We start from the raw sequence: 27,209 nt of genomic DNA on the forward strand, positions 1-27,209 counted from the left end.
AGCTGAAAGTGAGCTTCCCAATGTCATGCCCCAGCCAGAAGAGCTAATGGGATCCTGGGCTGCATAAACAGGGGAATCTCGAGTAGGAGCAGAGAGGTTATTTTACCTCTGTATTGGTCACTGGTGTGACCACTTCTGGAATACTGTGGCCAGTTCTGGTATCCACAGTTCAAGAAGGATGTTGATGATTTGGAGAGGGTTCAAAGGAGAGCCGTGAGAATGATTAAAGGGTTACAAAATAAGTTTGATAATAAGACTCAAGAAACTTAATCTATTTAGCTTAACAAAGCAAAGGAATAAATATGTAATAACAGGCTCTTCAATCTAGCAAAGAAAGGTATAATGCAACCCTTTGGTTGATAGTTGAAGCTAGACAAATTCAGAATGGAAATATGGCACAGATTTTTAACAGTGGAATAATTGGAACATTTTACCCAGGGTTGTGGGTGGATTCTCCATCCCTGACAATTTTTAAATCAAGATCAGATGTTTTCCTAAAAGATCTGCTCTAGGTATTATTTTGGGGCAGTTCTATGGCCTGTGTTATACAAGAGGTTAGACTAGTTGATCACAGTGATCCCTTCTGGCCTTGGAATCTATGAAATACCTCTTACATTATTAGAAATTAGAAAGTGTTAAAAATCTAATTTTCATTTTTCGTGCTGTTTATTATTTGCTCATCTTGGGTAATGAAATGAGTATAGTCGGTTTCACTTCCCTTTCTAGTCAGTTTCTGGTGTTTATGACACCACACCATTAGCTGTTGAGCACTGATCAACAGAATAATATATCAAGTTGAAAGACTTGAATGTTTGTCCAGAAAAGTAGTGATCCATGTGCAAGAAATGTATACAGGTGTACATACAGCTGTAGTAGATGCATGTGCAATTATCTTTGTGTTTTTGTGCACAATTTTTTTCACATGGATTTCCATCATCGTGGCCAAACTTTCAGGTCTTTCAGTCTGATTTATTTTTTGTTGATTGGCAACTGACAACTTTTGATGTGTCGTCTCTCAAGACCAATCTAAAGTTGGTGAATGGCCATTCAAGTCTGCTGCCTCAGTTTTTCTTTATTCGGGGATTGTCCCCCAATTGTTCCTGTCTGCAGAACGGATTCACCAAGCTCAAGCTGCTGCAGCAAAGGCCAAGAAAGCCCTCCAGCAGAAACCGAAACCTCCAGCCAAGATAGTAAGTTGCTTTGTGCAAGTGTGTGGTACAAAGAATACAGGGGATAGGATGGCTTTGGGAGTGGGACACTGAACTTTTCAGCTTGAGGCTATTGGTTCAAATTCAGTCCATATTGATAGGTCTTCAAATCATTACCATCTGTTGGAGTTACATTCACACATATAGAATGAATTGATGAGTCTCAGTCAAGTTCCCAGTGGACAATTGTCCATGCTACAAAATCCGCACCACAGTTGGTGCTAATAGTCATCGGTGGTGGTGGGCTCAGCAGAGAGGCCAATGAAATGGAATTATACATCCTTCCCTAGGTTGAGGCTCATTGGCAGGATGGTGTGTGTGACGCTTGTCCTGCCATTGTCTGTGCTGTACTTGAGCTCTGGTTAAATAGAGGACTTAGTTCTCCAGGGCTTCCACTCCAGCATTTTTGATTAGCACTAAATTTTTGATCAAAATTATTTCCAGTTAGCAAACTAGCCAGTTGGCAGCGGGAGATATGAGATTATTAGGTCTGTCTGACATAGTGGAAATAGGAGACGAAGAAATCTGCATACATCCACCACTACTGAAATGCAGTCACCCCTGAAAGCACCAGTAGCCAAACAGCTGCAGTCACCCTGTGCCACATTGGGAAGGGAGGAGAATCATTAGCCTCTAACCCCAAGGTCCTGCTTTTGTGGAAGGTGCTTTAAGGGCTCATTTACGTCCGCACAGAGAAAAGTGCCTCCATTTTTAAGGTCTCACCCACGATATCCCTGCGCAATGAACTACTGCGCTTGTTTCCATAAGGACCCTCACTCCAGTTGTGCTTTTGTTGCAGAAGTCTAGTAGCAAGGAGAGTTCAGTGAAAGTGTTCCCCAGCAGCACTTCAGAGCCAAGCCAGCTGAGCCTCAGTGACTCCAGCATGCCACCAACCCCTGTGACTCCAGTGACGCCCACCACACCGGCCTTGCCGGCGACACCCATTTCACCTCCTCCAGTCTCTGTGGTTAGCAAGACTGTTCCAAGTGTTGGACCGGAGCCAGCTAAGCCAAGCCAAAGGTAATGCTTCCCCTGCGCTCCTTTGTGTTCCAGTATCAGCAGAGAACAAGTTCAATGCATGAACTGTGGGCACTGTTGGTCTCTCTTGTTGTCTTTCTTTATAGCTTCATTAACCCACTGACTTTCCATTTCTCTATAGCGTTCTTTTGGTGTCATCTCCTCCCATGCCCCAGCTTGGGACACTGCTCTCCACAGGTCAGACTGCACAGACGCAGGCTGGGCCACAGCCGCCTCCAACCAGGGTGGTAAGCCATACCGCTGCCTCCTCGGGACTCCCGCAGGTCCGAGTGGTCACTGCGCAGTCCAGCCTCCCACCTGTGTCTCAGCAAACCCCAGTGGTAACGCAGCAGCAGCAACCTGCATCGGTGCCTCAGATCCGTGCTACAGCCACACAAACAAAAGTACCACCGCAGGTGAGAATAGCCATGTAGAAATGGTGAGCCGGCTCTCAAGTACTTTTCACCCTGATAGATCCCGTAGCACTCTGGAGATGATATATACAAATCACTCACCAACTGCTAATAAGCAATCTCATCTGAGGTGAAGCACACCAGCCATGCTAGACCAGCACCTCTGCATAACAGTCTTAGTATTATTTATCACTGATTTATACGGCACCATAAATTTACATAGAAGTTTACAAACATAAAAGACCCAAAGCACTTACAGTCTAAGACAGACAAGCCAAATGAAGGAAAGAATAGAGCAGAAGTTCAGGAAAGGTGGCAGGTGGAGACAACATTGGGAGGAGAAGGCTTCCTGGAAGAAGTGGGTTTTAAGGAGGGATTTAAGAGGCACTTAGAAGAGGGGAAACTGTTTCAGGGCTAAGAGGCAGCAGAGTACAGAGAGAACAAAACTGGGAATGGGAAAATATGGAGGGAAGTCATAGGTGAGAAGAAAAAGCAGGAGACACAAGATTGTTTAGGGACCTGGAGTTAACATGTGAGACCCTTGTGTTTAGTGCAGTAAGTGGCTTCCTGTCTGTGAGGGGATTCAGATTAATTATGGCTGATATGCTCAGTGACAGGAGAGGAAAGTGAGGTTAGCAGCAATGTTTGGTTTAGACTGGAGGTTGCAGAAAGGAGAAAAAGGGAGGCCAGAAAGGAGATGGTTACAGTGATAAATGCTGGCTAAGCTCTTTTGGGCAGCAGACAGTTGTCTTGTTCTGTTTGTGCAGCACCTAGCACGATAGGGCTCTGATTCCTGGCTGGGGCTGCTAGGTGCTGCTACAATACAAATTATTACTAAGTGGTGAAATAAAGAGATGACAAAACCTTTAGCAGTGGAGACTGTAGACAAAGGGAAGACTTTCATTATAATGAAGTGGTAATGGAGCTTAGCAAAGGAACTGGATATAGGGGGAGAAGGAGAGAGAGGAATCACTGATAATAAGGTTATGAGCCTAGGAGGCAGAACTTAGTGGAGTATCAATGAAGGTAGTGAATGGGAGTGGATCAGGAGGGAGGATGTTAAATTCAATTCTGCAGAAGATGAGAGTGTGTCAGGATGTCCATGAGCAAATGTCAGGGGAGAGCAGAAGATGTTGGTCTGGACAGAAGGGCGTGCATCTGTGGACAGGGTACATAGAAGAGAGCACCTCTGAAGTTATGGGGTCAGGTTTTTTGGTGGGCAACATTAACTATACCTGGTTTGAATTTGGCTAGGTCAGCAGGGTTGATGCTTTTTCTTGTGAAAAGAGCCACGTGATTTTTTTACCATGTGATCAGGGCCCTTAGAAGGATGGATTAACCTACTCAGAAGTTGCCCAAGGAAAAATTGACACTGACACAAGCCACTGCCTGCACCCAATCCCCAACCTTGGAGTATGGGCACCAACCTGTTTCGATGGGGTGAAACTGTTGTTGTAGGTACAAATTTGTGGTCCAATAAACTTGACAGCACACACCTTTGCCAATAAGGGTTTGGGGTAGCTGTGTTTCCCGGCCTTAAAGAACAGTTTCAAGGAGGGACATGACAAGTGGAGGCATATGAGTCAGGGCAGGGAGAAGGGTCCCAGGCCTCTTGGACAGTGTGCCAGCAAGTGGCAGAAGGGCACAATGGGGACGTGAATGTCTTGCCTGCGACCATGCGTCTTTTGCCTTCACTTTTTACATTAGGCTGTTATGACCATACCAGTGAAAGCCCAAACCAGTCCAGTGCAGGTGCAACGGCCAGGAGCATCTGTGACAGGACAGGCAGGTATCGCTGTGACAGCACTCTCTGCGGCGTCCAGCCCCACTGCAAAGCCAGTAACCAGCTCTCCAGGCAGCTCTGCACCATCCTCCTCCTCTTCCACCACTGTCATCCAGAACGTAGCTGGCCAGAATATCCTTAAGCAGGTGAGAGGCACAAATGGGGAGCTGGACTGTGACTCACTCTTCTATTCCTTGTGGCTTAACAGAGAGCTTAGGTGTCCAGATGTGAAAGGCTCGTGGAAAACTACAGCAAGTCCATTACTGCTGGAAGGTTTTGTTGCCCATGCAGGTTCAGGCAGTTGAAGGCTTGCTGTATTTGGACCATGTTTTCAAATTCCAGTGTATGCAGTTGGTCACGCTGCAAGTGTAAATGTGGGATGTGCGTGTGTGGAACATGCAGACACCAAATGGACATTTTTGACCTCTTTGGTTACCAGCCCGGTAGGCTTGGATATTTCTTCCCCAAGCTTGACTGAAAGGGAGCTAGTATCTATCGTCCCTCAATCTCTTGTGTGGTGTGTGAGGGGAGGAAAGAGGTGCCAGCTAATGAATAATGAGTAATATCAGCCTGTTGGGAAGTTTTGTTTGTGTCCGGCTGCGTCTCGGGCCATTTCCTCACTGGGTGTAACATGGATTATACCTCTTTGGTCTTCCAGGTGGCTATTACAGGGCAACTTGGCATGAAGACCCAGGCTGGAAGTGGCATCCCACTCACAGCTGCTAACTTCCGGATCCAAGGCAAGGACGTGCTGCGCCTGCCTCCCTCTTCCATCACCACGGATGCCAAGGGACAGACTGTGCTGCGCATCACCCCTGACATGATGGCCACCCTTGCCAAGTCTCAAGTCACCACAGTCAAATTGACTCAGGACCTCTTCACAGCAGCTGCCGGAAGCAGCACTAGCGGGAAGGGCATCTCTGCAACTCTGCACGTGACATCCAATCCTGTCCAGTCTGCTGATTCCCCAGCTAAGACTAGCACAGCCACTTCTGCTTCTCCCAGCCCTGCTGGGACCACGGTGGTTAAAGTGACACCTGACTTAAAGACTGCGGAGTCGACCAGTTCAGCTTTCAGACTGATGCCCGCTCTGGGAATGACGATGGCAGACCAGAAGGGCAAAGCCATTACTACAGTGGCATCCACTGAGGCTAAGCCAGCTGCCACCATAAGAATTGTGCAAGGACTGGGGGTTATGCCACCGAAAGCAGGGCAGACTATTACTGTAGCCACTCATGCCAAGCAAGTGCCCTCTTCCTCTTCAGTGAGCATGCCTGGCACAGTTCATACCTCAGCTGTTTCTTTACCAACTATGAGTGCCGCGGTGTCCAAGGCAGTTGCTGTGGCCTCTGGGGCAGCTGGCACTCCCATAACCATAGGAACAGGAGCCACTGCTGTGCGGCAGGTACCCGTGAGCACCACAGTCGTATCTACATCCCAGGCGGTCAGTAACTCATGCTGTCTCTTGTGGTTGGGGTGAGAGGGGATAGTCTCATTCCCTCTTTCTGCTGAAACATCCCAGATCCCTCTTAATTAGGGCACTAGCTGATTTTAAAGCATAGAGCATTTAAGGACTAACCAGCTCATAAGAGTTACACAGTGACTGCTAAGAAGCATTGTGCCAGAAAAAGGGGTGGCTTCTGGCCACTAGGGGGCAGGTTCAGTTAGGTCATTTGCCCCCACTGCTGGTTCCCAACCCTCCCCTCAGACCAGGAGCCTGCAGGTTAGAATTGGGTGAGAAGCAGGAAGGCGCCCTCGTTTGGTAAGTGTGTGGGTTATGGAGTAAGATTTAGAGTGGTGGGAGGGGTCTTACCCATCCCAGTCCCATACCAATGGTCAGAGCTTCTGTTTCAAGGGGAGGGAGATGGGAGCTGAATTTACTTTCCTCCTCCCATTTCAACAAAGAACTGTTTTAATGATAGGGTCTCACAAGTCTACCCTACCTGGGAGCTCAACTGTAGAAAAGTGGATACAAGTTTATAAAGTGTGCCAGTCACCAGTAACAAATGTTGATGGGGAAAAGGTACAAAAGGGAGTCAAGAGACTAAGGATGAATCTGCTAAACTGGTTCTAAGGATAACCCATCTATGGCTGCAGTTTATAGTCTTTTTTTTCCATCCCACCCTGTCCCAGATAGGTCTCCTTAGTCTGGACAAAATCCAGAGCTAAGGTGGGTTGCAGGGAGAAGACTTGATGCTGATTTCTCCAAATTGTCAGCACATTATTCAATTTATTGATTCTCAGCCCCAGCAAAATATCCTCATCCAGATGGCAAGCAAGGCCCCATGTACTCGGCAAGATGGATGGAAATTATGTGGCAAGATCCCTGGATTCTGCAGCCCACCAGGGCAGCAGGCTGGAGATGCTGTGTTAGCTTTGGATAAACTGAAAAATTTGAGGTTTTTCACTGAAATCAATATGAAAAGGAATAATCCAGTCACTGCAGTTTTCCATCCTGTTTAATTTCATATTCAATTCAGTATATTTTATGCTGCCCTACGAAGTTGAATTTTTAATATGCTAAAGAATTTTATATAAAAGTTGCATAACTATTATAGAAGCTGTTGCAGAAGCTGAAGGTTGGGCAGCTGGGTAAGGTAGGGTACAGATGGGGTTGTGGGCATCAGAGGCGGTATGAGAGACAGTCTGTGTGACAGTCCCTGTTACCTGGATGTTAAAATGATCAGCAGTGAAATAATAAGTAGATTTGACAATGAAATTGGCACCTTTAAATTCAACATTAATTCTTTACTGAGGTGAATGGGGGCAGTTTGCAGCTCTCAGATCCCGTTGTTGCAGGCTCTCTGCAGACTCCGGCAGATGTCACTGCATTTGTGTATTCTTGGTTCATGTTTGGAAAGCTTTCTTTGCAACCATAAGGGCTAGAAACCTGGCTTGTAGTATAAAATGTGATTGTGCAGCTAATACCATGGCTGCAGAACCTTGAAATATGCTAGACCTTGGCTAAAAGCTGTCTTCAAACACTGATGGGAAGTGTCTTCCCTCTCTGGTTAAGATAAGTTTTCTCTATGACAAGTTTGTCACTACTACAGTAGTGGCATAAAATTCTACATCTTGTCGCTCAGCCATACAAGCCTCTTTTGCACCTGATAGGATTCTCTGGAACATTTACCTCCTGGAATGGTGTCAGCTTTGGAATTTCATGAGGTGCTGCCTGTGTTGAGCTGGGAGTTCAGTAAAAGTTAACGCCGGCACTTCTTGTTTTTTAATGCCCAAAGATGAGCACCTAAAACTATGTCTCAATAAAGGCAGCTAAATAAGTGGTCTGATAACTTTAGGCTCCCAAGCTGCAAATGTTAACCAAACAACCCTTCCCTGGGAAATGCTGCTGTGGAGACATAGGGTTAAGCAAGCTGTGAGGTAGGGTACATTTTAATGAGCCAGAAATGAGAGACAGATTTCATTAGCAAAGCTGAGAACTGTTGTTGATTTCTATGCCAGGACTGCAAGTGGCACCTGTACGTTGCCAGGCTCTTTACTGAACTCCCCATTACTCCCAATATTGTCTAATAATCTTCCACTTCCCTAGGGTAAACTGCCAGCTCGAATCACGGTGCCGCTCTCAGTGATCAGCCAGCCAGTGAAAGGCAAGAATGTGGTGACAGCCCCCATCATCAAGGGCAACCTCGGGGCCAAGTGAGTAATGTGCAACCTTCCAGTGAGCAGCATCTCCGTTTGCTCTCTCAGTGAGATGGAGAGGTCCAACAATCAGGTTCATGGAGATCTAGAAATAGAGGTTGGACACACCACAATCACAGGAAATTTGAGGGGATATACCCATCTTGCATGATCCGAACATGATTCCTGCTCACTTCTCCAGAGGAAGGCACCTCCAGATCATTCCTCCAAGGCAGTGGTGGGCAACCTGCGGTCCACATGTGGCCCATCAGGGTAATCGGATTGTGGGTTGCAAGACGTTTTACTGGCGTTGACCGTCCGCAGGCACAGTCCCCCACAGCTCCCAATGGCCATGGTTCGCCTTTGCCGGCCAATGGGAGCTGCGGGAAGTGGCAGCCAGCACGTCCCTGAGGCCTGCTGCTTCCCGCGGCTCCCAGTGGCTGGGAACGGCGAACCGTGGCCACTGGGAGCTGTGCGGGGCCGTGCCTGCGGACGGTCAACGTCAGTAAAATGTCTCGTGGCCTGCAATCAGATCACCCTGATGGGCTGCATGCGGACCACAGGTTGCCACCACTGCCCCAAGGTCTTTGCCCTGGAGGAGAATTTGTTCCCTACCCTGAACTTAGCTATCAGCTCAGCTCCGTGCACATGGGCGAGAATCACCCTGATGAAGTATCTAATCCTATTCATGATCTGAGGCCCAGTCAACATGAGAGAAACTAGCACAAGTGTAACTGCATCAACATAGATCCCATCAGCATGCAAGTAATGATCCATTTTCATTTCTAGAATCCTTGTCGCGTCACTCTAGCCACCACGTCCGGGGCAGGAAATTCCACATGCTGATTGCATTCTGCATTATCTAGGAGGGTGTTTCATTACCCACTGTCTGGTTAGACTAACCCATAGACAAGAAGCCGGGGTGACCCTCAGAGCTTCCAGTGTTGCAGTCATGTGACTAGCATGCAGTACCTTCTGCCATGCAGCATGGTGAACGTTAGCATAACCTATTCATTCTAACCTCTGTCAATATAGTCACATGAAAAATTTAGAGCCAGTGCTAAATGAGGTCAGTGGCTTTCATCTCTTAGCAGCTGAAGAGCAGTTTAGTCGGTGATCAGAGCGGCATAGAAACACAAATACTTTCATACCAAATCAGCAGTTACTGCATTTAGCTAATACAGGTACACTACAACAGAACCGTATTACCATTTGCATTTCCAGCTACTTTTGAAAATAACCAGAATTTGGTAGTGATTCTTGAATGCCAGGGTAGTCCCACTGTCTCACTCAGAGCTAAGTCGGGAGCTGCATGCAGGGCTATATGGGGAGTCCTAGGTTGTGTCACCAAGTCCAGTTGATTCAGCCCTCTGCATCACTATTGACCTTCAGTTGGTTTCTGTCTTTAGCATTAGTGGACTGGGTCGAAATATCATCCTGACTACCATGCCAGCTGGGACAAAACTGATTGCTGGGAACAAACCAGTGAGCTTCCTGACAGCACAACAGCTACAACAGCTGCAGCAACAAGGCCAGGCCACGCAGGTAAGAATACCTGGCAGGACTTTAGGTCTGCCCATTCGCTCTTCACTGCAGTAGCATCTCCATGAAGGTCTTGCCCATGAAGACACAAGGTTCCATTGACATTGGTACCCAATCTGCAAATGTATGTCTTTGGTGTTTGCACTGAGCACATCTAGTTCATCTCCCCACTTCCTTCTATAGCATCTGGATTTATTTTGCTTTAAATTTTAACGAAATGAGCTGCTGGATAGTAAGGATGAAGAAAAAGAACAATATTAATGTCAGGCAGCATGCCAGCTTTTCTCCCTCTGCAGTGACTTAGGGCTAAAAGGATTGTATCTTACACTTACTGATACTTTTGCACTTCTCTAGCACCTTCCAGCCAGAGGTCTGCAGCTTGAACTCCCTCTGTCTCCTAGGGCAAATCACATCAGTCTTTGTGCATCAGTTTCCCATCCATAAATTCGGTATAATAGTATAACTGGGAAGTTGCAGGGTACTTTGAGAGCCTGTGATATGAGGCCTGTAGAAGTCCAGAGTATCTAACAGATCAAATGCCTTTATTCTGAAAATCTGAAAGCAGCTGAGATTTGGGATTTTATTCAAACTGGTGATTAATCCTTTTTCACTAGAATCTGTCTCTTTCTTCCCCCCCTCTCCCCCCCAACCTGTCCCTCCTCCACTGCACTGTCCCAGACCATGACTGGATGCTTTGAACTTGCTGATGCCAAACTGTGCAGTCAGTGCCTTTCGGTATTGCTTGTATGGGTGACTTTTGGACTAACTTTAATGCTGGCTGTGACTTGAACCAGGTGAATTCTTTGCCCTGAATTAGTGCTGCTGGCCCATTGGGACTGATGCTGTGTGTGTGCAGTGTGACGACATATTGTGCTCTGCTGTGAATTAAATGCTCTTTCATTTCAAACAGGTGCGAATTCAAACAGTATCAGCCTCCCATCTCCAGCAGGGAACAGTGTCGGGCTCTACCAAGGCAGTCTCTACTGTTGTTGTGACAACAGCACCATCTCCGAAACAGACGCAGGATCAACAGTGAACATCAGTTGTGAAAAGGGATCACTTTCCAAGAGCTTCCCTGGCTGCCTTATCCTTCCCCCATCCATCACCAGTCAGGGCTTCTTAGGTGCCAACACAGACCATCCAGAGATTGGACTGGAGCCTCACCTGTGCCAAAAGCAAAACATGGCTTGCCTGGAGCCAGAATTGTGGTATCCAGTGGAAACCTCGGTACAGCAACACAAGACTCTGTATTTAAGAACCTAAACATCTCAGTCCAGAGTTGTAAAATCAAGCTCTATAGCAGTGACTAATTGGAGATTTTACTACGCGTCTTTATTCTGTTCTCATTCGAATTGCCCTTTTTGCAAATGGCAGTGTGCCTTGCTGTCGTTGCATTATGTTCTGGGTTAGCCTCAGGCCGTCCGCCTGGGTTCTTCCTTTACCGGTGAAACTTGCTGCTAGGGGAAGAGGGATTCAGTGACTCTCTAAAGTCATGGACAAGCTTCATTCTTGGTCTTGAAGTCCAGCTATCAGTTCTCTTTATATCCTGTAGAGGTGGCTGTAGTTGGTGGCTGATTTTATTGTTAGGGCTTAATCTGTATGCAATACAAATTCTATATATTTATTTATTTTATAACTTTTTAAGACCTCTCCTTTCACTTCCCAACCCAGATTCTATATTGACTGTCATCACCATGTCAGATTTCTGGAGAAACTTTCCGTTTGTTATCCTTCCAAAGGCCAGATAGAAGAGTCCTGTCCCATAGCATGCCTGATGAAGAAAACCTCTGCTGTAAAATAGCTAATAACTATTGTATGTATGTATCTGCACGTATGAGAGTCTGGCTGTGAATGAGCTCAGAGAAAGGACACAGGAAGAAAAGTCTGCCAGGGAATTTCCCTTCTTACATTTCTCAGTGACTGAATCATCAACCAGAGAAGACTACAGCCTGTTTAAAAGGAAAAGAGAACAAGCCTTCAGTTTTGTCCACGCTGCATTCATTCTGACTCAAGCAGAAGTGTTTTACTTTTAATCCAAGTTGATGCTGGCCTGGCCTTATTTGATTTTTATCTGTCTCTGATTTTTATCTTGATATACAAGTTGTTGGGATTGTGCATGTTACAGATCAGGAGATGAACTGACTTCTGCTCCCAACTCTGACATCACTGGAATTCTTTCTCTGAATGAGTCCAGAAGAAGTGTCAGGGTAGGAAAAAAATAACAATGCAGAAAGCAGTTTTATTTACAACCCATGCTCCAGAGATCTAACCACCCTCCCGCTTAGATCCAACCTGCCATCTCCCTTCAGTTCTAGACAGACCATTTCATTTTGGCAAGGAAAGAGTTGTGTCATACTGTCATGAAATGTAGTGTGATCATCTGATCTGCTAAGGGCTAATAGACACTGTTATAAGAAGGTTTCTTTAACATTGTTCCTCTTGTTTTTTTAATACACTGTTTGCCTTTGATTGATACCGTCATTGAATATAGTCTATTTAAAAAAAAAAAAGGCCCTGCTGTTCATGGTCTTCCAATGTTGAGCTGAATTGTTGAGGCTGGATTCTGCTTGAAAGACTCAGTTGTAGCTACTCATTGCTGGCTCAGGTACTGTTGATCCGGGCAGCATGAGGCTTTTGATTGAATTTAGATTGAGACCTTGTATGTCGTGCACTCTTTATTTTTAACTATAGCCAACCCACTTGGGAAAATCAGATACAAAAAATATATCAAGAAGCAGATGGCAGCTGCATTTGAGCAGAGCTAGGTACCTAAATGCAGCATTTTAAAATACTCGCTTGAATCATGGTTTTTGTGCACTTAACAAGATCTGGAAAGATAAAACTGCCTTTCCCCTCTTCCCCATATCAGTCACTTCCTGTGTCTTTGTCCCTTGTCCTTCAGGATGGAGAACAGGAAGGCTTCTGGTTTTGAAGCTGAATTCTTTAACCCGAGTTTATCTCAGTCAGGTAACCAAAGCTAGTCAAATATAGAGCTAAACTGAAGTGCTGTCCACAATACTCCTGAAATATTGTTTTTATATAAATCCTATCCCAAATCAGGGTAATCCCCATTTGCTAGTCGTATTTAACAGAGTTATGTCTCAGGCCTTAGAGACGTGCTGAATGTCTTTCTTACACTGTGCAGCACTGCGGCTTTAATGTAGCCCGTTACTGGTAATTAGACATGGTTTGTAACTCTTGAACTCGTGGCATTACACGGGGGGGGAAAAAACTATACCCCAGCATCAAATCAGGTGCATTATTGTGGTGGGAGATAACCTCCTTCTGCAGGATGGAGGGGTTTACTCTGGGCCAGCCAGGCTCCATTAAACTCCACCCTCTTGGAACCCTTGCCCCCATTATTTTTGATGGTTTTGAGCTTGTTTTCCTTTTACCAGCTGGTGCCACAGATAAGTTATTTATCATCTGTGTTGTGGTAGCATCTAGAACCTACTAGTGAAGGATCAGGGCCCTGTTGCGTTGGGCACTGTACACACACACAATGAAAAGATGGCCCCTCCCCGAAAGAGTTTACAGTCTGTTTAAAACATACTTATCCACTCAACATACTTGGTGTATCCATGCAGCATTCATCGGCTCTGCCAGCCCAGGGAGAGCTTGAAAGCCATTTTCACCAAACCTTGTTCGCCCAACAACAATTTATTTGTTTGGTTTTTGCCAAACCATTCTAGCAGTTTAGACAAATGTTCCGCGTGCCTATGCTATTTCTAGGCTTGGCAGAATTCACTTTTAAAAAAATAATTTCAATGGATAATTCAACATTTATCTTTAAGCATTTTTTTTTTATTTTTATCAATTTAAATTTTCATAGTTGTGGGAAATCATGGTAGGGGTCAGACAATTTAATGACAGTAGATTTTGCTATTCAAAAGTTTAAAGCTTTATAACCAATAAAACACCAATTGTCAATATGTCAAAATGTACAAAGTAAATATCCTTAAATCAAACTTTAATACGTTCAAGCAGCATTTTTCTTACTTTGCCTCTCTGTATACTTTGGTTCTTATCAGTGGAAATATATATATATTTTTTTTTTGTCGTTTGTGTGTGTACAGTGAAGTTAAAGACAAGATGGGTGAGGTAATAACTTATTGGACCGACGACTTCTGTTGATGAGAGAGACAATCTTTCGTGCTTACATAGAACTCTTGTTCAGGTCTGGGAAATGTACTCAGTGTTACAAGGTGGAATAGAATAGATTGCATAGCATAGGTAGTTAACTCCTATTTCAAGGGACCATTCAAGGTGAAGTGGACTGTTAACATATTTCCAGTCATAGAAGGAAAGTGGAGGGGCGGGGCGGGAGGGAGATAAATGTGTTACAGATTGTTGTAATAAGCTATAAATCCAGTGTCTTTGTTCAGTCCATGGTTTTTAGTGTCTAGCAAAGTTATTAATTTAAGCTCCCAGGCTTGTCTTTTGAAGGAGCTGTGCCAGGTTTCCTTTGAGGATGCGGGCTGAGAGGTCAAATATAGAACAATCACTTTGTGGAAAGCGTTTACCCACAGGTGATAGGGTGTTTCTGTCTTTATCATTTTTCTGTGTGAGTTCTTTGAGAGCGTAGTGACAGTCTCGTTTCACCCATATAGTTGTTGTTGGGGCATTTAGTGTACTGGATGAGGTACACCACATGTTGTGATAGGCATATGTAGGACCCGTGGATCTTGAAAGTTGTGTTTCAGGGGGGTGTTGATTATCGTAGCAGTGGAGATACATCTACAGGTTTTGCACCTGTTGTTCTGGCAGGGTCTGGTGCCGCTTTGAATTGGTGTGTCCTGGTCTGTAGGGAGCTTGCTTCTGATGATGAGCTTGAGGGGTTGTTTGAAGGCCAGAAGAGGGGATTCAGAAAAGACTTCAGGATGTGGTCCCCATCGAATGTGGGTTGTAATTGTTTGATGATTTCCAGTGTGGGGTGGTAGGTGACAACTAGGAATGTGCGTCGAAGGTGGGTTTATTTCTGTATTGAAGCAGGTTCTCCTGGGGTATTTGGGGGGCCTGTTCCATGATGCAATCTACTTCTCTGATGGAGTGTCCTTGATTGGTGAAGGCATTTTTAAGTGTGTTATGGTATATATCCCAGACTTCCCTTTTGGAGTATATTCTGTGGTATCTGAGTGCCTGGTTTCTTGGTGTTTTGGGGTGGTTACTGGATCTGTGAAGGTAGATGTGATGATCCATAGTTTTCTTGCTTATAGTTGTTTGTAGGGTTCCATTGCTGAAGCTGATTGTGGTTTCCAGGAAGTTGATGCTAATGTGGGATTGTGGATTTATGGTTTGTTCCTACAATCCTTCCACTTAACCCCCCCACCCCTATTCTTTTTTTTGTTTTGTTTTCTCCCTTTCTTCCCTGTGACTAGAGAGGTGTTAACAGGGAGGAAAGGGAGAAATTGAATGGTCCCTTGAATTATGACAATCTTTTCCACTTCTGTTTAGCTCTGACACTGAGTGCCTTTCCCAGACCTGAGGAAGAGCTCGAAAGCTTGTCTCTCTAACCAACAGAAGTTGATCCAAAAAAAGCTATTACCTCCCTCATCTTGTCTCTCTACTATCCTGGGACCAGCATGGCTACAACACTGAAAACAGCGAAATTGATATTTACCAACCATCTAATCCTTTCAAGCCTACCCTATTTCCTACCTCCAGTAGCACTGAGGATGAGAGGGGATACCCCTTCCCAGAGAGCTTTTGTAGAAGTCTGATGCTTTACTCTTAGGCTTGCTCTGAAGAGATCTTTCCTACCAGACAATGTTCCATGTTTTTTCACTGTTTACTTGAAATGCTGGGGTCATCTGTAGCATTTGATTAAAACTGGACCTTGTACTTCGCTCTACTTGAGGCACTTTTGTTTCTCTGCAGTTAAGAACTTGGGTCTCTAATTCACTTGCACCTTGTCACAGATACAGTCTGGCTCTCCCTGCTGTGAAGGGAATCCACACCTCTGGATCCCCAGGTACTTTGAGTTTCCATGGCTCTCAGCAGGAAGCATTGTTTCTTCCCTTGGCCTTTCTGACACATTCCCTGGGCACCGACTACGTCTGCTATCCCTTCACGGAAATAACGCCCCTCTGCCCACCTGCTGTAGGCCCCTAGGACCAGTACTGACCCCTGGGTATATTAAACGCACCCTCTCTGTTCTACCCGACAAGGCGAGCCTTCTGGTTTATCTTTCCAAAGGGTCCCGTGGGAGTTGTAACACACAACACTACTCAAACACTGTTGCTCTTCAATAGTCTGAGAAATACACAGAGTACAGATCATATAGAAAACAACAAATATGCTGAACGCAAGCCACTCGCTAGCTCACCTTTGCTCGGTGTCCATCTGTGTTCAGGAAAGTAGGCGGGGACCCCTGCTTCATCAGGCTCTCAATGCTGGGTTGCTTCTCCCTCCTCTTCCAGTGGAGAAAAAAGTCCCCAGAGTAGAGCAGCTCCTGCCCTTTTATAACTTTCAGCCCTCCTTTGTCAACCCAGCCACATCACACAGGGCTGTGAAACATCCACATCCACATCTCCACTGTAGACAGTATTAGGTCGATGAAAGAATTCTTCCATCGACCTGCTCCCACTAGGATTACCTCTCCCTTGGCGGAGGTAATGTCTACAGTGAAGCACTGTTGCAGCTGTACCACTGTAGCGTTTCAAGTGTAGGCCAGCCCTCAGATTCCTCAGGTGATCAGATCCCTGCCAGTGACTTCATTGCCCATGTGACCATCTCCCCGACTTCAGATTTAAAAAAACCAGTTTGCTCTGGGCAGCAGCCATCTCCGTATCATTTAGATGGAGGATTATCAATGCTTAATGACTCTCTTATCAGGCCTTTGCCGCTACACGTTGGAAGTTCAGAACAACAGGAAGACAACAGCGAAGATGACGACTAGCCCTATATTTGAAATGGAGTTTGCAGCTTGGTAAAGATACAGAGTTCATAATCTGACAATGAATTCATAAAGTGTACAAGCAAATTCCCCAGATCATCACACCTCTCTAGGTCTAAATGTTTTGTGGCATTTAGGGACAAATTCCTCTGAAATTTTTGAAAAAGCAAAGTACAGTGTGTATTAAAATGATTAAATTAGCTTATACCAGCCAAGAAACTGCTCTCGGCCATTCTTATTGCAAAGCCTGTGCTAACTAGTGTTCAATTGACACTCCTTTCCCCTCACCAAAAGGGTAGAACTTTTAGATCCCTGCTCTTATGGGCTCGTTAAATGGAAAGAGTTCTTCATTCCTTCCCTGTCGCTGCTAAGCTGTTTGCTGAACATGAGCAGCCCTCCCTGGGTTACCGCTGCTCTGAAGCTCCTTCTACTAGAATTTGAGGTATATGCCCTGAGGTGCAGGAGCAGCTACCTCTGCACAGACCCTTTGTGTGGAAAAGCTACACATGGAGTTAGAAAGAAGGTATGTATTTTTATGTATTATACGAGTGCCTTAATTCCTCCTCTCTCCACCAGTGGAATAGATACATGTCTCATCAAGAGAGTAACTTCTAGCCACCACCCACAAGGACTAAGGCCTGGTCTATGATACAGAGTTAGGTTGATGCAAGACAGCTTAACTATGGAATGCCACTACACTTAAATTTCGCTCCTGCCGGTGTAACTGCCCAGCTACGCCAACTTAATAACTCCACCGCCACGAGCGGCGTAAAGTCAAGGTTGATATAGTTAGGTCGACGCAGAGTCAATGTAGATGCTGCATTGCTTATGTGGACTGTTACAGGCTTTCAGGAGCCTTCCTGCAATGCCTCCCACTAACAGTACAATCAATACAAGCGCTCCTTGTGAGGACGCGCACCGCCGACACGAGCAAAGTGTAGACATGTATGAGCGATGTAATTGCGGCGGTGGCTGTATGCTGATGTAAGTTAGGTCAACTTAATTTTGTCGTGTAGACATGGCCTTAGTAAACTTCCCCTACCACACACACATCCATAAAATATTAACACCTTTAATGAGAAGCGAAGTCTGCCTTTTTTAACAACTGATGGGTGGGTATGTACTAAAAAAAATGAAGCCAGTCTGTTCTGTAACTGTACAGGGCACCCTAATGACTAGAAACTCGCCCTGGAGATACTCCTAGGGTGGTTCTTAATGAAAATGACTTTCCAGACCATGATTTAAATGTTAGGAGTCACTTTTCCTTAGATGAGGTAGGGAAACCTTTTTCTGACTCTCTCTCTTTAGAAAACGGAAACTGAAGCACGTAACTGCGACATGGCCAAAGTAGCGGAGAGTGTCCATGGCAGATCCAGATTTAGTACTTGTGACTCCAGTCCTGTACCTGGTGCCTATTTTCAATACTTAGTCATCTTTCTGTCAAGTTTTGTTTACGTAGCTCTAGAGCTGACTGCCAGGCCAACGCCTGCGCTTTTGCCATAAACACCTTAAAGGCACAAATGATACACCCCAGAGCAACAGGCATCAGAACAGGCAGTGTTGTTATGTGGGAAGGGAGAATGTGCTGTTGTTTCTGTTTAATGGAAAGGGTTTCTGTCTTAACAGCGAGGGTAGGAATGGAATGATGATGATGAGCAAAATTCTCAAAGTGCTTAAGACTCCCACTGTAAGTCACTTTGCTTAAGTTCCTTTATATTCTGCTGAAAGAGAACTGAATGACAGCTAGTGTACATTCATTTGCATTTACAGTAGTGGCTAGAGTCTAGCTGGGTGAATAATTCATTTTTCAGTTGGCCGTTCTGATTTAAAAAAAAGGGGGGGTGGGCGCTGATTGAACTGAATTTGAAAACTGAAAAAATCTGTTTTGGGTTCAATGAAGCACGTCATTTGACCTGAAACAAATGTTTTTGGACATTCTTAAAGGGCTAGGTTCACACAACAAACAGAAGAGGAAGAGGTGGTGATACCTTTCTTCTGTTTTGTGAATGGCATCTAAGCCGGAGGGGACGATCATGTGAATTGGGGTTGATCAGTATTGCATTTTTTCAGCAAATAAATTGTGTGAAATATTTTTGCCCAGCTGTAATGTAGAGCACCTAGATCACATCCCCTTTGTGCTAGGTGCTGTACATACATAAGGAGACGGCCTCTGCCCTGGAGAGCTTACAAACTGAATAGACTAGACAGTGGTGGAAAGGAAGTATTGTTATCCTCATTTTTACAGTTGATTAACCGAGGCACAGAAAGGTTAAGAGACTTGGCTAGAATCACAGAGGAATGTTTGGGAGGAGCTAGGAATTGAACCCCGATCTCCGGCTTCCCCATCCATTTTTCCTCTCATTAGTTATTTGTGGAGCTGCACGTTTGTCATGGGGGGGGGGGCGTCAGATACTGTGTTTGGTTTTTAATCCATTGGTCCATGATGTCTCTGGGAGGCCTCAGGGCACAGGAGCCCCAGTGCAAGGTGAGTGTGGGATGGGCTCACTCTCCAACCTCCCCCAGGGTCTCCCAGCCTTTGGGGGTAGGCCCAATTCTCCCCCAAGGGCAAGACCCAACACCACCACTCTAGGGTGACCAGACAGCAAGTGTGAAAAATCTGGATGGGGGTGGGGGGTAATAGGAGCCTATATAAGAAAAAGACCCAAAAATTGGGACTGTCCCTATAAAATCTGAACATGTGGTCACCCTACACCACTCTGACATGTCCCCCCGGTGACTTTAACATTTCTTCCTAAACCTGAGACTTTTACTAAATGTACTGTGAGCTCGCTGTGATTTTTTTGTTAAAAAACACCATGACAAATCTGCAGCCCATGTTATTTGGGGGGCAGGAAAATCATCCTGGCTTCTAGGAAGGAAGAGACCCCACCATGGAGTCAACATTTTCCACGTTATCCGTTCCCAGTAGGAGGGGAGTATACGAACTCATGTCGAACGTCGAACTCCCAACTTTTCCCCGACTGCCATATTTCTTCCACCTCTCAATGCAACTGTAACAGATTAATATTGATACAGGCATAGTTAACAAGCTATGAGACAGCTTCCCACCTTCAGGAAATGAATCAAGTGAGAGAACTAAGATTTATATGACTTTTTTGCATATTTTTTAATCTTCAGGGTTAAATTTTAACAAGGTCCTGTTGTCTGTGAAGGGTTGCCTCTCATTATGCAGGTCCTAAATTGACGATCCAAATCGTGAGCCATTAGTTTAACCCCAGTGGTGCTGAGTATACCACATATTGGATAGCCAAGTAGCCATGTTTTCTCCAGGGTACCCTAGGCTCATCTTGCCTATCTACAACAGGTAACTCAATGGACTGGATGTTCTGTACCAAACTGTATCTGGAGTGAATTTATATTTTGGCAGCAGTGAAGCAGTTAAATGTCACCTCTATTTGCTGCTCTAGTGCTTAAATAAGTTCAGAAGGGGGAAATGTTCAGTGCGTTTTATTTTGGATTGAACATCTAAAGTTGCTACGTTAGGGGCTTGTTCACCCATGGAATAAGTCCATATACCCACCATTGACAATGGCTAGGCAGTGCTGGAACCCCTGCTTATTACATCAGTCAGAATCATCTCACTCCCCCATTTGTTCTCTCACCCGATACATAGATGATAAACTCTGTGGGGTGGGGCGGGGGTCATATTTTTGTTAGGAATGTGCACGGGGGGGGGGGGGGGCTGATCCCTCACTGGGGGCCTCTTGGTGCTACCACAGTACAAATAATGGGAGTTCTTTGCCCACTGCATATAAGCAGTTCTGTTATCTATTGTGTGTCACTGACACAAACCAGGGCTAGTTACTGTCATGTCTGCACAGACCATTCTCCCATCCTGCCTCCCACCACCTGGCCCCACTACGTACCAGTAAACGATGGTGTAGTTGATGATAAAGAGGAGGAGAGCACCTATATAGTGCCAGCTGAAGCACATGGTGAGGAACATGATGTTTTCATGATCAGTCTGGTCCCAGCCTGGCCCTCCCCATGGTGGGTACAGCACAAACCCGATCTAGTTAGAATAAGTGGTGATATGATGAGCAGGCCAGCTCCTCCAACACCCCATCCTCTCCTTTATTACACAGCTTCAGTATCAAATATGGATGCACTGACCAAAGGCTCCCCATTGTACTCTAGTGTCTGCTAGGAGATTGCACTTCTTTTGTACCTGTGCCTTCCTGCAGATTTGCACACCAATTTTACCTGCTGATGAGACTGTTCTAACGTGCTGGCTTGGGACTGCCATTGGAAACCATCCAGACACTTCAAGGAATGCAGAATTTGCTTAGTGACCGACTACAATGAGCATATTGCACTGGGTCCTTGTGTGCATCCAGGTGAAATTTCAAGTGTGTTTTTAATCTGCAAAGCCCTATATGGTTTGGGTCCTAGCTATAGAGACAGCCCATCTGGAGTACTGACGTTAGTATAGTAATGGGGGAACTATCCAGTTTTTCTTTATCGTCATAATACCCCTGTGAGGTAGGGAGGTATTAATATCCCCGTTTTACAGGTGGGGAGTTGAGGCACAGAGACACTAAGTGACTTGCCCAAGGTCACGCAAGTAGTCTGTGGCAGAGCAGGGGATTGAATCCAGGTCTCCCAAGTCCAAGGCTGGCACTTTAACCACTAGCCTATCCTATTTTCCCGATGCACCAGCTGGTCAGCTGAGATAATCTGAGGTGTTTGTCCTGACTGTCCTTACCTTTGAATTTAGTCAGAAGGGGGCAGGACTTAGGTTCTAACCTTTGGAATTTGCTCTCCCTGCTTGTCTGACAGAGCACAAGGCTGCTGACCTTGAGAGCACAGTGCAAGACTTGCTTGGCTTCTAGATGAGTCCTGATTCTATTAAGTTGTGGATGCAACAAAATGACCAACATTCCCAGGCTGAGCCGCACTTAGTCTTACAAATGTGTGTCTGTGGTTTTTTTTCTACCAAATCGGAGGTAAAGTTTTAAGAACCAATGCATACAATTATAACCTGGAGAGAGAACTGCTGTAACCCGGAGAGCTGTTAGTTGTGCTGGTCCCAAGATACTAGTCAATCAGGCTGAAAGTACAGAGTAAGAATTACAAACCTGCAAGAACCAGGATCCTTGGAGAAGGAACATGGTAGTCCTTAAGAGCTCCAGGATTGGGTGATCTCGCATGAACACTTCCAGAAGGGAGCAGAGGGCACCACCAAATATGGCAATGAGCATCAGTGAGTGGATGTGCTGATCCAGCGCGGGGCGGTGATGGGCATGAAAATAAAAGAGAAAACCTGCCAAAATTCAAACCAAATTGTGCTAATACTGCTTAAATGATTAGTGAAGAACTGGACGCAAAGAGCCAACCAGTGACCCTGGAGCCTAGGCTGTGATTGATTGAAGAAGAAATTTTCCCTACTTTGGGCACATGCAACTGCTTTTAAAGGAAAAGGTGCCTGCTACGTATTTGGGTCTGATAGTGCAGATCACCGAGAGGACCTATTGATCTGAAAGGAGATGTTGCCACTTAAAAAATTGAGGCAAGCAAGTAAAGGAAGAATTTCTGGGAAAAGCCAGGTCCTATTGTCCAAATGAGTATGAGGCAAACAGTCTGTCCCCAGTTGACAAGGCAAGTCACTGATAAGTGACTGTTGGTAAGTCAGGTTGTGTGAAGTACCTTTCTTCCTGTAAATAACTGATTGTTCTGAATCACACTGTTTTGGAACAGAGCTTTGTCTCTCTTTTTCTTCTAGTGCTGATGCCTGAGTTTCTGCCCATTCTTTGAAAATGTCTCATTCCCTCTTTTTTTCCCTTTTGACAATGAAACTATGCCCATGTGCCCAGAGGTTTTCCAAGTTTCTCTCTTAGCCATTGATTTGAAACAACGAGCCAAGAGCCTCCCCTGAAATGAAAAACTCAAGTGAATAATTTACAAATGTGAAGGATTTTATAATTGTTGAAGCCACATAGGCCTGGTCTACACTTAACATTTAAGTTGACCTAGCTCTACTGCTCAAGGATGTGAAAAAATCCACACCCCTGAGCACCATAGTTAAGCCAACCTAATCCCCAGTGTAAATGCGGCTAGGTCGATGGAAGAATTGCTATGCGGGGGGTGGATTACCTACATAGACAGAAAAACTCCTCCTGTCGACGTAAGAAACATCTATGCTACAGCAGCATAGCTGCAATTGTGCCTCTGTAGTGCTTGTAGCGTAGATATAGCCATAGTGTTGCTGATGGATCTGAAGAGTTAACAGGATTTCGAAACCTATATGACAAAGATCCCCAAACTGTGGGTCACACCCTCCTCAGGGAGGCACAGAGGAATGTTTGGAGGGCACGGCGGGGCCTGAGCCAGCTCCCACGGGATGGGGAGGGAGCACCTCCCTGCTCCACTCCCAGCTCTGCTCCAGTCTCAGCTGCTGCTCTGCACCTGGCCCCGGTCCCAGCCCGTGGCCCTGGCCCTGGCCCTGCCCCCAGCTGCAGTCCTGGCCTTGGCTCCCTTACCCCGTCTGCATCCCCTCCCCCCGGGAGCCACAGACCCACTCCCGGCCCCAACTTGGGGGAGGGGAGCACAGACAGGGGTAAGAGGGGGCGTGACCCTAAAAAGTTTGGGGACCACTGCTATTAGAGCTTCTGATTCATCTGTTACCTAGGCTGCCGCAGCCTTTTGTCAGTAGTGCTGTTGCTACTAACCTTCAACAAACAGCGCCTGGGAGAGCATGAAGCGATCCAGCCCTGGGGGCAGCCCAAGTGGGAGGGAGATGAGAATATCCACTAGGCCATTGAGGACATAAGCGAAGTACATGGTTCCATGTGTCCAAGTCAGCAGGTCCACTCAAGTGTGATCCTGGGTGTAGAGATGCAAATGGGGGCCCTCGGGAATAAACTGTCCAGCAAGAATCCCTATCCAACAGGAAAAGGGCAGGTGTGAAGGGAGAACAGGATCCAAGTCACTGAGAAAGCTATTAGCGTTTAACCACCTTTCTGCTCTAGGTTTGGCATGTAGGCGAGTAAAGGATCAGAATCCAGGCGCTGTGCAAGGATCCCCTTACCCCAGCCTTCCAGCTCTGCCTGTGGCGCTCCCCTCTCTCCCCCTTTGCACTGTTGTGGTACAGGGAGGCAGGTGCAGCTGCGACAGAGGTAAGTACTTTATCAGTATTAACCTAGATGTGACATGGAGTCTGCACTACTGCAGGGCATAGTGAGATCTCTTGTCTTAAGTCTGCAAACGATTTACAGTGCATCTGCCTTCTTTTAGCTTCAGAAAGATGTATTACTAGTCAAAAGCCCAACACAGCCTAACTACAAACTTTAACTGGAGGACAGGGCAGGCTATTGGAGCCTGCTGAGCAGATCCTGCCCCCTTTCCCATGGTCTATAGGTAGGGCCCTACCAAATTCACGGTCCATTTTGGTCAATTTCACGGTCATAGGATTTAAAAAATCATAAATGTCATGATTTCAGATATTTAAATCTGAAATTTCACGGTGTTTGTAATTGTAGGCTCCTGACCCAAAAAGGAGCTGTGGGGGGAGTCACAAGGTTATTGTAGGGGAGGTTTCGGTACTGCTACCCTTACTCCTGCGCTGCTGCTGACGGTGGCACTGCCTTCAGAGCTGGGCAGCTGGAGAGCGGCGGCTGCTGGTTGGGAGCCCAGCTCTGAAGGCAGCGCCGCCACCAGCAGCAGCACAGAAGTAAGGATGGCCTGGTATGGTATTGCCACCCTTATTTCTGCGCTGCTGACAGCAGAGCTGGGCCCTCAGTCAGCAGCCACCACTCTCCGGCCGCCCAGCTCTGAATGCAGCGCAGAAGTAAGGGTGACATGGTATGGTATTGCCACCCTTACTTCTGTGCTGCTGCTGGCGAGGAGCTATCTTCAGAGCTGGGTGCCTGGCCAACAGCTGCCACTCTCCGGTCACCCAGCTCTGAATGCAGCGCAGAAGTAAGGGTGGCAATACCGTGACCCCCCCCCTAAAGTAACCTTGCAACCCCCCTGCAACTCCCTTTTGTGTCAGAACCCCCAATTTGAGAAATGCTGGTCTCCCCCGTGAAATGTGTATAGTATAGGGTAACAGCATACAAAAGACCAGATTTCACGGGGGAGACCAGATTTCACAGTCCGTGATGCGTTTTTCATGGCTGTGAATTTGGTAGGGCCCTATCTATAGGAGAAAACTTATTTGGTGCTTGTTGTTCTGATCGACAAGTGTGGGTGCTGACACATCGGGCAGCTGGGGGAATGACACACTGCTACTAGCTGAAAGGAAGGGTAATGAGCTCCAATCCTTACCCACTAGAGTAGTGATAACTTTGCCCATCCCTTCCAGGAGCTCCAGATACTGGTACCACTTATTTTTGCTGATGTTTTCATTCTCCCTCTGCATGAGATACTTGATGGGGTATTTCACAGACCACAGGACCCCAACTGCCAGGAAGTAGCATCCTGGCAGGGCATGACCTTCAAAGTTTTTCATCCCTGAGTGTCATGAAAAGAGAAAGCAATCAGTGTTCATGCTGGAAAGCAAATGAGGTTTTCTGATGCTCTTAATTACACAGGTAACTGTGATTTGTATTGTATTACAGCGTTTATAACTAGCCAGCAAAATGAGCAATTCTTCCCAGCCTATTCATAAAGAGCTGATTGTTTTTCAAAAGTCCTGAGCACCTACAGATCCTGTTGATTCCTTTACCCACCCAGGTTTGAAAATTTGACCTCAATATTCAGGATTTATTGTGTTTATAATACTAATTCCCACCTCAATCTTTTCCTCTTTTTCTGAAATCCCAGGTAGGTTTCCAGCCAACGTGATCATAGAGAGTAAAACGTCACTGGCTTTGGAAAGGATTGTATTTAAAATAGTTTATGGGGACTTTGGCTCTGAAGCCAGAATGGGGTATGGCTTTGCAGGTGGCAATTATTTCATGAGAAAGAGGCTCTTATGATGGCTTTTTTCTATGCCTGTTTCTAGGACTGATGTTTTTCTAGTGACATGGAAGAGCGGGTGAATAATGAGGTGACAACTTGTATTATTATTCTATATTATAGCCAGTGTAGGTAGGACTGTGTACAGTTAAGGTTGTTCCAACACTTCCTATTTATAAGACCCTGTTTTCAGTTGCTTATAACTTTGCCAGACATTAATAGTTTGAGCTGAAATTTCCCATGCTAGGTGTCTGCCTCAGGCAAAATTTTTGGGGAAAATTTCAGCTAAAACAGCTGGGCCATTTTTGAGAACAAGATTAGGAAAAAACACATTTTGTCCATCTTTTAAAAAAAAAAAAAATCTTTCAACTGTTTTGTTGAGAAGCTATAGTTCCCCCCATGATTTGGAGCAAATACTTGAAATTTAGCGGGGGAGAGGTGGGTGGTGGCTATAGTGCCAGGGATATGCCTTTGGGCATCCCTGTGAAAATTTATCCAAATCCAAGTTAGAAGTCTCTGGAAAATCTCTGTTCACACACATGCAGCAGAGACTTGTTAGAGTCTAGCAACTAAACTCTCCAAAGATTTCCTCTACGCAGAGCACGCGCCATCTCCTTACAGCTCGTAGTGCTGAATAGACTACGTGCCGTTCCCGAAGAACCACTGAGCATGCGTTGTCTTTGGGGCAGCCAGCTCTGGACTGGACTTTCCCTTCAACTGCTGCTCAGCCTCTAGAGGTGCTGTGGTGCCAGGTACCAGAACTGAGAGCTTTTGTCCTTTTTAGGGGTTCTTTTTACCTAGGCCAGGAGGAGGGGGAGAGAAAATTTGGCCATATTGTAAATCAGGAGTTTCCTCTTAGGCAAGAAGAACAATAGTCTTATCTGCCCATCTTAGTTTCTATTCTTGGAGAAGTGAACCTCTCACTCATCTGTGGTTCCTTAGACTAAGCATCCTATACAATGTCAATTGCATTCTTAGGGTATGTCTACATATTTCCCCGAGGCAGGGAGTCTCCGAACCCATATCTACAGGCTTGGGCTTGCGCTACGGCACGAAGAATAGCTGTGTAGACATTCCTGCTCAGGCTCTGAAGCCTGGGGCAAAGGGTGGGTTTCGGATCCCCAGTTCCAGTCCAACCCTGAACATCTACAATGCTTTTTATAGTGCCATAACATGAGCCCCTGTAGACCTGGCCTCAGAGACTCGGTGCTGCAGGGTTTTTTTTATCATGTACACATACCCTTGTTGTCTTTACTTCCTAGGTGGCGTTCAGGACTAGGTCGGTGGATCGTATTTTTGAGTAAACAGATGAGGATAGTTTCTCTGATTTTTGAGGGCCAAGAAGAATTAATGGTTATTATTAACCATTGCAGGCCTATTTGTCACCTGTACCTCTCACATTCCATTGGGAGGAAACCAATAAAGAGCTTACCAAGTATTTTTACAAAGAAAAACCCAGACAGAGAGCAAGCGCGTGCAAGTCACCCCGGAACAGCCAATAGTCTGCTGGCTACAGCACTCACCTGGGATGGTGGAAACTCTGGTGCAAGTCTCTTGTCTGCATCAGGCACCACAGAGACTTGAAGCTGGGCCTCCCACAGCTCAGATGGGTGCCCATCCCTCCAAGCTATTGGTGGGTACGCCTGTCCTAGCTCAAGGAATTGGCATTTTCCGTTGAAAAACCACTATCAAAAAATTCCCGATCCGCTCTAATAATAATAATACCTCTGAGCAGTTAAAAATAAAATAAAATAAAAACCCAAAAACGTATCTGAAGTTTTTATTAGTTTTTA

General features: G+C 45.7%; 1 protein-coding gene and 1 pseudogene across 4 annotated transcripts in view; one reads left to right on the forward strand and one right to left on the reverse strand.

Annotated features, from left to right (window-relative positions):
- The window catches only part of NFRKB (nuclear factor related to kappaB binding protein), a 34,535-nt gene extending 20,965 nt beyond the window's left edge, over positions 1-13,570 (forward strand). For 3 of the 4 annotated variants that reach the window (XM_026657923.2, XM_026657925.2, XM_026657924.2), the window contains exons 21-28: positions 1,111-1,190; positions 2,008-2,228; positions 2,368-2,641; positions 4,346-4,567; positions 5,080-5,865; positions 7,972-8,078; positions 9,470-9,605; positions 10,513-13,570. In XM_026657923.2, coding sequence (XP_026513708.1) covers positions 1,111-1,190; positions 2,008-2,228; positions 2,368-2,641; positions 4,346-4,567; positions 5,080-5,865; positions 7,972-8,078; positions 9,470-9,605; positions 10,513-10,638 — 1,952 coding nt within the window. In that variant the 3' untranslated portion in view covers positions 10,639-13,570. The remainder of the gene's footprint in view (positions 1-1,110; positions 1,191-2,007; positions 2,229-2,367; positions 2,642-4,345; positions 4,568-5,079; positions 5,866-7,971; positions 8,079-9,469; positions 9,606-10,512) is intronic. The other variant, XM_026657926.2, reaches the window with a different exon arrangement.
- Positions 13,571-19,366: 5,796 nt separating this feature from the next.
- On the reverse strand, positions 19,367-24,967 carry LOC112113391 (annotated as a pseudogene).
- Between the last annotated feature and the right edge of the window lie 2,242 nt (positions 24,968-27,209).

This window comes from Terrapene carolina, unplaced genomic scaffold (genome assembly GCF_002925995.2).
Source record: "Terrapene carolina triunguis isolate 2854851 unplaced genomic scaffold, T_m_triunguis-2.0 Scaffold374, whole genome shotgun sequence".
In the NCBI taxonomy this organism is placed as follows: Eukaryota; Metazoa; Chordata; order Testudines; family Emydidae; genus Terrapene; species Terrapene triunguis.